This window comes from Vipera berus (genome assembly GCF_964194415.1).
Source record: "Vipera berus genome assembly, chromosome: 3".
NCBI lineage: Eukaryota > Metazoa > Chordata > Lepidosauria > Squamata > Viperidae > Vipera > Vipera berus.
The window spans coordinates 146,476,488-146,486,902 of record NC_138204.1 but is presented as its reverse complement, the minus strand read 5'-3'; the positions used below and the strand labels follow the sequence as shown (position 1 = coordinate 146,486,902).

Here is a 10,415-nt window from a genome sequence, read left to right as displayed (position 1 = left end):
TGGGAATGGTTTAGTAAGGCCCAACACCACATTCACCACACACCAATCTCTTTTTTGTGGAATAAAGAAGATCAGCCAGTGATGCATGACTTTTTGAATGGAAGCATGTTATGAAGATGGTAGAGGACAGGAAGGCCTGGAGGAACGTTGTCCATAGGGTCGCGATGGGTCGGACATGACTTCGCAGCTAACAACAAGTTATGAACAGGTGTGTATTTTATAGTATAGCCCAGAGGTCCCCAACCTTTTGGGCACCAGGGACCATTACGTGGAGAGGTTTGTCCATGGACTGAAGGGGGGCTTTGTGCGCTGCCTGCATCCCGCAGATGGGGCTTTGTTTCTGCGGCCCAGTTGCTGGCATGCTGTGGCCCGGTACTGGTCCACGGACCGGGGGTTGGGGACCGCTGGTATAACCCAGTGGAAACAGAATTCCACAACAAAGCCCTGTTTATAATATGCCAACTGCTTGGGGTAGAAATATTATACTGTGGAGAGATTAAAATGCTTATATATATAAGGCAATTTTATCTGGATAAAAGCATGTCTTAAGTTTATCATCTTTTTCAGTCAGATCTCTTATTTAACAGGGAGAAACAGCATACATGCTGCACATTTCAAGACGGATGGGCAAACTTCTCCTTTCCATTCATTAAACTATGGTAGTATGGTAGAATTGGAAAAGCCGCAAATGAGTGTCAAGTTTTTTTGTACTTTGAGGAATTTCAAGGGACATTTGATACAGAAAGTAATGGTAACGTAATATGTGAGAATGACCTTGGGAAACAGGAGGGAGAGCCCCAGAACAGGTAGTCAGCATGCAAAAGTCTCAGCCTACAGAAGAGGGCAGAGCATGAAAGTTTCCCAGAGAGTAAAAGAAAGGTGAAAAATACTTTCATTCCTGCAAGATTCCGCTGAAAGGCAAAAGTAGTACTCCCGGTGGTGCTTCTCGTAGGACTAACCAGAGATTCCCTGCCCTAATTCCTTTTTGCAGCAGCTCCGAGGCAGAGTGATCGAGAATTCATCATTAAGCAACCTAATCAACGTCTTTACGAAGAAATAATTTTTGCAAGATTAATCATGCTAATTTCAACTCTGATGGTTTTCCCCCCCCCCCCGCGCTCCCCAGCCAGGCGGGCCAGCCTAGCACACTGGCATACTCCTCGGCTCCGTCCCTAGTTGGAGAAAGCTAACGGTTGCGCATCTGTGCACTTTTCCCACGAGAGGAAACGCAGGTCAGACAGCCCTTAACGTCCGCACGCGTTTCAAAAGGAACAAGCATAAACAAGCAAACAAACTTGGGAGGCCGGTGTGTGGTGTAGTTGGTTCACATAGTGTGGTGGGATGGAGGGTGTGTTGTCACTGTGTGTTGGGGGGAGAGAGCAGGGGGGGGGGAGGCTCAGCTAATCTCAATGTACACATGTTGTACTTTGACAATAAAGGTTTATTATTATTATTATTATTATTATTATTATTATTATTATTATTATTATTATTATTAATTATTATTTATTATTATTATTATTATTATTATTATTATTATTATTATTATTATTATTATTATTATTATTATTATTATTATTATTATTATTATTATTTATTATAAACAAGCGCTCGTTTCCCAAGACCCGCACGCGCCAAAGCCAACGTGGTGGTGGTGGTGGTGGAGGAGGGGGGGGGAAGGGGAAAAACGCCTCCGATTGGCAATCTCAACTCGTCCCGCCCCTTCTTCTAAACCAGTCCCGCCTACCGACGGCGAGAAGGAAGGAGAAAGATTCGGGAGGGCGGGGCTCGAGGTGGCTCGTCATTCCTCCAATCACCGCGGGATTGGCCGGTGAGTTTTTTTTTTTAAAAAACGGTTCTCCGAGCCTCTTTTTCCTCGCCGCCGAAGATGGCGGGTGCGGTAGGCCCGGGGCTGGGCGTGGAGGAGCTGAGCTTGCTGGAGAAGTCGCTGGGCTTGAAGAAAGGCAACGAGTACAGCAGTCACGGCGAGCGGAAGGTGAAGGCGCCGGGGAAGCGCGGGAGGCGGGGGACCCGGAGCCGGCAAAGGGTGGCTCGCCCCCCCCCCCGGACCCTCGTTGCCGACGGATACGAGGGAATGTTAGTCGGAGTCTTAGGAGCGCCGAGGCGCGATTCCTTCCGGGGGTGAACGGGAGTGGGCATCGGTAATCTCTTCGCCAGCAGCCGCGGTGTGACGCCCTGTAATTCACTCATAAATCTTCCGAGCCTTTTCGCACGACGTAATGCGAAGCGTGGCGCCTGCACCTTTCGCTGCCTGCTCCAACGGATCCACATGGGAACGTTTTTTAAGTTCCACCAGAGGCTCTTTTGTCAACGAATCGGGGTTTTTTGCCGTGATAGAGAAAGCTGCTCCTTTTTTTTTTCCCTTTCCTTTCCTTTCCATTAAAAGTGCATTTATGTTTTACGGTAACTTAACAAGCGCTGGCATTTAAAGAGGTTTCGATGACTACATCTGCGTCCCCTGTTGGGCCTGCAGCATTGCATGCTGCCGATTGAGAACCAGTCGGATGTTAAAACATTGCAGCAAGGGATGCAGTGCCTTTGATTTGTGAAAGGTGCCGCACCGAATGCATTGGAAGATACCTTTCAAGCAGCCTTGCCCCTTCCCAAGGCTCCGCCTTCTTTGAGAGCTATCCCTGATAGCCATGCCAACCCCTTGCAGAAGTACTGCCTTTCGGATGCTTTCTGTGGCCCTAAGATTTTGTTAGCATCTTGGAAAAATTACGTCTTTTCTCTCGGGTGTGCTGGTTGATGTTTTTCTAGTGGGAACATTGGAAACTTGCAGATAGTGTGAGAATGGTTATCAATGGGACAACCTGCTAAAGAAATGAACACAAAAAGCAACAGGTTACCTGTCAACAAAAGTGCGTATAGTCAAGGCTATGGTCTTCCCAGTTGCAATGTATGGCAGTGAAAGTTGGACCATAAGAAAGGCTGAGCACCAAAGAATTGAGGCCTTTGAACTATGGTCCTGGAGAAGACTCCTGCAAGTCCCCTGGACTGCAGGGCGATCAAATCGGTCAGTCCTAGAGGATATCAACCCTGACTGCTCTTTAGAAGGCCAGATCCTGAAGCTAAAACTCAAATACTTTGGCCACCTAATGAGAAGGAAGGGCTCACTGGAGAAGAGCCTAATGCTGGGAAAGATTGAGGGCAAGAGAAGAAGGGGACAACAGAGAATGAGGTGGCTGGATGGAGTCACTGAAGCAGTAGGCGTGAGCTTAAATGGACTCCAGAAGATGGTAGAGGACAGGAAGGCCTGGAGGAACGTTGTCCATAGGGTCGCAATGGGTCGGACACGACTTCACAGCTAACAACAACAACCTAAAAAAAAATAACTCAGTTCAGCAGCAGGGAAGAAAAAGAACACTCTTCCTGAGAAAGGTGGCCACCTGCTCAAAGTCTTAGGTTGTGTGCAGAGGAGAGGATGCCATCCCTCTTCTACCTGACCATTTACCATTTACCATTTACCTTTGTGTAATTTCTGGAAAGCAGGGCTAGTACTGAAATACAGAACTTAAATAGAGAACCTCAACTTGTGACAACCGACAAGATATACTGCTTAAAGTGCTGGACTTTGAGCAGAAAGATTCGGGTTCTAGTCCTTCCATAGGCATAAAAGGCAGGTGGGCAACCTGGGATAGTCACTTCCTCCTAGCTCCAGTTAGTGCCAAGCTTTGTAACAAAGTGACAAAAACCCTCTTTGTCACAGCATGCATTTGATGTGTAAGAACTAGGTGACCACAGTGTAGAATAAGCAGAATCTGCAATTAAGTGGGACAAATGCTAAGAACAACAACTCTAAAAGCATGAGGTGATATTGCTAAATGGATGCCTGTACAGTAAATTGAACCTATTCTTGTTGAAACCTATCAAAGAATTGTGATTTACTTGGTAGGAATCAAAGTTAAAATTCCTTAGTGGGGCAACTTGGAGTTTAATATATTGAGAAGCAAGGCTGCCATCCGTGACTAATTTGAATTCTGTCATTTTTAAAAAAATAGTATTAGATTTTTAAAAATATTAATAAAATTTGCTAAATTGTATTATGGTAGAACTTTAATCTAGTTTCATTAAATCATTTTGAATTCTTTCTAGACTCCCGTACTTCAGGAAAATAATGGCCCTAGTCTGACAGGCCTCACCAGTATAGCTATCTATTTAGTCAAACAAGCAAAGAAGGAACAGCTGCTTGGGAACACAGCTGAAGAAAAAGCAGTAGTACAGCAGTGGTTGGAATACAGAGTGGCACACATAGATAAACAGTCCACTAAAGAAGAAATCAGGACAAATCTGAAGGTAAGGATTATTAACACAGTTACTTGTCCCAGTTCCTACCAACCTACAGTTCACAAACATGCAAATGTGAGTAGATAAATAGGTACCACTTCAGTGGGCAGGTAACAGCATTCTGTGCACATCAGTGTATAGTCACGGCCACATGACCACAGAAGTGTGTTCGAATAATGCCGGCTCCATAGAGTTGGACACAACTGGACGGGAAAAACCTTTACTTTTATTATTGCACTATTTTTAGCAATCATTACTGACTCAGCAATACAATTTTCGCTTTTTCCCCTGATTTGCATGGAATTTATTTTTCACTGCTATTAGGATTTATAAGAAGTAAACAGATTTTGGGTCTGATTAAACAAATCAGTTACTCTGTTTATAATGGCTTGCGTTGCTTAGAAAAATATCTGCTTTCTATTTTAGGAGGGGAAACTTTGTTTTTAAGATCTGTTTTACCTTAAACCTGTGCAGCGGCGTGGGCAGTTTGGGCCGCAAGGGTGGTCCATGTAATATCACTGCTTCACTAGCTGCATTGGCTGACAGTTTGCATCTGAGTACAATTCAAGGTGTTGGTAATCACCTTTAAAGCCCTTCATGGCAAGGGTTCGGGTTATTTACAATACTAGTGGGATTCGCCCTCTCCACCTGTGCCGATGGGGGATGCTGTGGCCCCATTGGTCAGGGAATTCTGGATGGTGGGGTCCAAGAGAAGGGCCTTCTCTGCCATTGCGCCTGCCCTCTGGAACATCTTGCCTCCCCAGAGTGAGGTCCAGTCCAACTGTCCTGACTTTCTGGTTCTAATCTGGTTCTGCCAGCTGGCTTGGGGGCTTCATGTTGGAAGTGGTTGATAAATTAATATCAGATCCTACCTTACCCGCCCCCCTACCCACTCATCCTAGTCCCTCCCCATCTTTTAACTGTTGTCTTTTATATTATTGTAGTATTTTATTTATATAGTTTTATCATTTTATATTGTAAGCAACCCAAAGTTACCCTATGGTAGGATGGGTGGCCAGTGAATGAATAAATAAAATCTACTGTCACAAATGAAGGTGAATCTACGCGTCTCAGGATATTGTGGCAGGATCCAATCGGGGCCAGTCACCGGGACCAGAGGTTTAGTCTTCTGAGCTTTTGGACTCATGCTGGAGCCCATCTTTAGGGAACTCCTCTAGCAGTGTGTATGGTTTGGGCTATTCTGTGTGATATTTATATGGTGCCTGTTGTGTTGTTTCCTTGGGCTTGGCAGCACAAAAATAGGCATATTTCCTCCAATTGCTTCCTGCACAGCATTGAAGTCTTGTTATTGCATAGCCTACAAAATGCCCATTTCTGCCTCTCAACTACTCGTCACTTTCTCCTGTGTAAACTCTGGTACCCTCACACCTTGAATAAATAGGCTTGGAAGACACATACTGAACTCCTCTGGTGGGTTGCCTGCAAGCATTTTGATTTGACAGGAAAGAAGTCTATAAATTGATAATGTGTTTGATTTCTTCTGCTTCTTCTAGGACCTGAATTCATACCTTGAAGATAAAGTTTACATCACGGGAAACAATTTTACTTTAGCTGATATTTTATTATACTATGGACTGCACCACATCGTAGTGAGTACAAACTTATTACAATTGAAAAATATATAACTTTAAAATCTCTTCCACGTGCATGGTATTTTAATTTGAAAAGTGTTAATACAGGTGGTCCTAGCTTAACTAAAATAATTGGGATCAGCAGCTCCATTCTTAAGTGACAGAGTTGTAAAGTGTAATGTCATGTGATCTCTATTTGCAACCTTCCAGCTTACCAATTGACTGCTTGTCAGAAGCCAGCAGTGAAGGTTGCAAATGGTGATCATGTGGTCTCGGGACACTGCAACTGTTATAAGTGTGAGCTGTCAAACACCCAAATTGCAATTGTGTGATGCAATGGTTGCAACTGTAAGCAACAATCGTCGTAACTCCAAACAATTGCTGAATAAGTGGTAATTCAGTGAGGATTACTTGTAAATAATTTGTAATACCTAATACAGTGTAGGAAAATTGTCACATTCCTGACTAATTTTTCGTAATCGGAATGAATTTTTATCTTTCAAACATTTAGCTTAGGCCAGAAAAAAAGCATAGAAACAAGGAATTGGAAAAAAGCAAATGTTATCTATTTGGTAAAGGTTTTATTAAGCTTTGAAAATGCTGCTGCTTTTATAGTCTGCAGTGATCATATCAAAATGTGCACAAAACATGGCATAGATCACTGAGCAAAAAGGAGCAAGAGCAAGCAAAGCAGTGAATCCTGATTTTTATGAATATTGTATGGGAAAAGAAATGGATCATGTGATAAAATGACATATTTTCTATTTAGGAAGAAATATTTTTATACTTGAGAAGTAATTTATCAGATTAAATTGTCTACAAACCGCTTTTTCTTCCATTCTTTAGGCTGACCTTACAGTGCAGGAAAAGGAGAAATATCTTAACGTATCTCGTTGGTTCAATCATATTCAGCACTATCCGGGTATCCGGCAGCATCTGTCTAGCATAGTTTTTATGAAAAACAGGCTCTACAATACACATTAAACACTAAGTTAGGAATTCCAGACAAATGAAAATAATTTTTCAAACCTTTAATGTGCAAGCATGGATTTTTGTCATTTCCATATGTGAAGCTGAACAGTTGGTGCCTAAAGTAATAAAGTTGCATCGAGTAGCTATTTAGAAATATAGACATAATTAAAACAATAGTTTGGTCTATTTCAACCAAACAAAATGTGAGTCAAATGTCTTCAATTAGAACATTGTATCATACAGATCCATAGCTTAACTTATATGGCATGAGAGACAAAGTCCTTAACTGCCATGGTGTCACCTATGCTCATTGCCTCAATTGTATCATGGATAGTATGCTGTTGTATTTTTCTTTTATGGATGATCACATTAGTTTTGTAAATGTTATGAAAAATTTATTGTGTCATGTATTTTGAAAGAGAACAGTGAAATATATCAGAAGCAAATACTATTTAGTGTACAAATTATGTTAAATCTCATACTTAGATTATATCTTACTTCCTCTGTAGAAAATTCAAATTGTTGCAAAATTGCAAAAAAAAACCTCCAGAAGAATATTTATTGAAAAGATGAAAAATGTTGTTTTATTTTAAAAAGTAAAATTCTCAGCCTCTCAAATGACCAAATGTGCTGTCTTTTTTAAACTGTTCTGAGTTCTTCTATTCTTTTTTAAAATTTCCTTTTTTTCTTTTACTTTATGCCTGCTAACATTTGCAGATATATAAATGAGAGACATCGGCAATTTAGGAATATTCCTGTATTTAATTAATTGCATTTATTTTCATATGCATTTCATTAATTTATGTATCAACTACAGTCATGGCCGAAATTGTTGGCACCCCAGAAATTTTTCCAGAAAATCAAGTATTTCTCACAGAAAAGTATTGCAGGAACACATGTTTTGCTATACACAGGTTTATTCCCTTTGTGTGTATTGGAACACAACAAAAGGAGGGGAAAAAAGCAAATTGGACATAATGTCAAACAAAACTCCAAAAATGGGCCGGACAAAATTATTGGCACCCTTTCAAAATTGTGGGTAAACAAGATTGTTTCAACCATGTGATGCTCCTTTAAACTCACCTGGGGCAAGTAACAGGTGTGGGCAATATAAAAATCACACCTGAAAGCAGATAAAAAGGAGAGAAGTTCACTTAGTCTTTGCATTGTGTGTCTGTGTGTGCCACGCTAAGCATGGACAACAGAAAGAGAACTGTCTGAGGACTTGAGAACCAAAATTGTGGACAAATATCAACAATCTCAAGGTTACAAGTCCATCTCCAGAGATCTAGATTTGCCTTTGTCCACAGTGCACAACATTATCAAGAAGTTTGCAACCCATGGCACTGTAGCGAATCTCCCTGGTCGTGGACGGAAGAGAAAAATTGATGAAAGGTTGCAATGCAGTATAGTTCGGATGGTGGATAAGCAGCCCCAAACAAGTTCCAAAAGAATGCAAGCTGTCCTGCAGGCTCAGGGAGCATCAGTGTCGGCGCAAACTATCAGTCGACATTTAAATGAAATGAAACGCTATGGCAGGAGACCCAGGAGGACCCTACTGCTGACACAGAGACATAAAAAAGCAAGATTACAGTTTGCCAAAATGTACTTGAGTAAGCCAAAATCCTTCTGGGAAAATGTCTTGTGGACAGATGAGACCAAGATAGAGCTTTTTGGTAAAGCACATCATTCTACTGTTTACCGAAAACGAAATGAGGCCTACAAAGAAAAGAACACAGTACCTACAGTGAAATATGGTGGAGGTTCAATGATGTTTTGGGGTTGTTTTGCTGCCTCTGGCACTGGGTGCCTTGAATGTGTGCAAGGCATCATGAAATCTGAGGATTACCAAAGGATTTTGGGTCGCACTGTAGAGCCCAGTGTCAGAAAGCTGGGTTTGCGTCCGAGATCTTGGGTCTTCCAGCACCCAGAAATGGATGGCAAGAAAGCGCTGGAGAGTTCTGAAGTGGCCAGCAATGAGTCCAGATCTGAATCCCATTGAACACCTGTGGAGAGATCTTAAAATTGCTGTTGGGAAAAGGCGCCCTTCCAATAAGAGAGACCTGGAGCAGTTTGCAAAGGAAGAGTGGTCCAAAATTCTGGGTGAGAGGTGTAAGAAGCATATTGATGGTTATAGGAAGTGACTGATTTCAGTTATTTTTTCCAAAGGGTGTGCAACCAAATATTAAGTTAAGGGTGCCAATAATTTTGTCCGGCCCATTTTTGGAGTTTTGTTTGACATTATGTCCAATTTGCTTTTTTTCCCTCCTTTTGTTGTGTTCCAATACACACAAAGGGAATAAACCTGTGTATAGCAAAACATGTGTTCCTGCAATACTTTTCTGTGAGAAATACTTGATTTTCTGGAAAAATTTCTGGGGTGCCAACAATTTCGGCCATGACTGTATCCCTTGTATGGACTTTCTGGATATCTTCTGTTCAGAGCTCAATTGAGCTTCCTGAGGGGGTCTAACTTACAAACCTTTCTAAAGTTGTACTTTTAATTCTTGAGGAGATATCAATTTTATTATTTCACATGAATAAAATTGCTGCTCCAGCAATTTTTTTTAAAAGCTATCACTAAGGTCCTGCTTTAAATTTAGCTATTGCCAAATGATAAAATTCACTCCTAAATTTCAACTCTAATTTAGTTATTCTTTATACTTTTTTATTTACAATATTCCATCTTTATAGTTATACTTTTATTAAATTTCTACAAGAATAAAATGTATTAAAAATTGAAAAATAGGGAGAGGCAAAGTATAAGGGATACATGGAAAAGGAAGGAAAAAGAAAATAGTAATTTCCAAATGCTTTGATACAGTTAGATATAAAATACATTAGGTTTTTGATCTAAAATTCAGTAACACGCAGTATTTCTATCATCATAAACTATAATCAAATTCAAAAATTAATCTAGCATTTCTTCAGTCTCGAGTAAAAAGTCCAAAAGTGGTTTTCATTTACAAACAGACAAAATATTTTCTTTAGCCAAATAGTTTGGGTTCTCAGCCAATTCCATTAATTTCCCTATCCACTCCATTGTGGAGATCTGTGCATCTTTCCCTCTGCGCTAATATTCCACCATTTGATCAGCATCTGAAGACAGCGTCTGTTGTATCCCCACCACCAATTTATCCTTTTACTTTTGTGTGCTTGAGAACTGATAATACAAGTGGAAGAAACTGCAACAGACTGTTTTATATCTTCAGAATTGATATTTCTACCCGTTAGTTGAAAAAACTTCTCTGTAGTCTATTACTACATTTACATTTTAATATTTTGGATATCTTGCTTTTGTGTTTCACTTTTAAGGTACAATATCTCAGGTATAATTTATTCTTTTGACTGTAGTTTTTTCTTCACAATTACCGGTATATAGACATTGTTATGAAAGTGAAACTATATTATCCAGGCACTGAAAATTAATATCCTGCATAACTGCTGCATTCAAATTCACTGAAAAATGTTGATGTTATTTTCGCAAGTATCTGCCTGTGGGAAATAATACTCTGTCAAATGGTATGATTAGACTACACACAA

General features: G+C 40.7%; 1 protein-coding gene across 1 annotated transcript; it reads left to right on the top strand.

Moving 5' to 3' along the window:
* Window positions 1-1,875: 1,875 nt before the first annotated feature.
* On the top strand, window positions 1,876-7,498 carry EEF1E1 (eukaryotic translation elongation factor 1 epsilon 1). The gene is made up of 4 exons (XM_081324281.1): window positions 1,876-1,996; window positions 4,117-4,317; window positions 5,823-5,918; window positions 6,747-7,498. The coding sequence occupies exons 1-4, from the start codon at window positions 1,889-1,891 to the stop codon at window positions 6,882-6,884; spliced, it is 543 nt and encodes a 180-aa protein (XP_081180407.1). The 5' UTR covers window positions 1,876-1,888; the 3' UTR covers window positions 6,885-7,498.
* Window positions 7,499-10,415: the final 2,917 nt, after the last annotated feature.

Bases quoted from the DNA above. Each gene is read 5' to 3' on its own strand.
- EEF1E1 (XM_081324281.1), top strand. From the start codon at position 1,889: ATGGCGGGTGCGGTAGGCCCGGGGCTGGGCGTGGAGGAGCTGAGCTTG. The intron at 1,997-4,116 runs GTGAAGGCGCCG...AATTCTTTCTAG, and splicing joins GCAGTCACGGCGAGCGGAAG to ACTCCCGTACTTCAGGAAAA. The intron at 4,318-5,822 runs GTAAGGATTATT...TGCTTCTTCTAG, and splicing joins AAATCAGGACAAATCTGAAG to GACCTGAATTCATACCTTGA.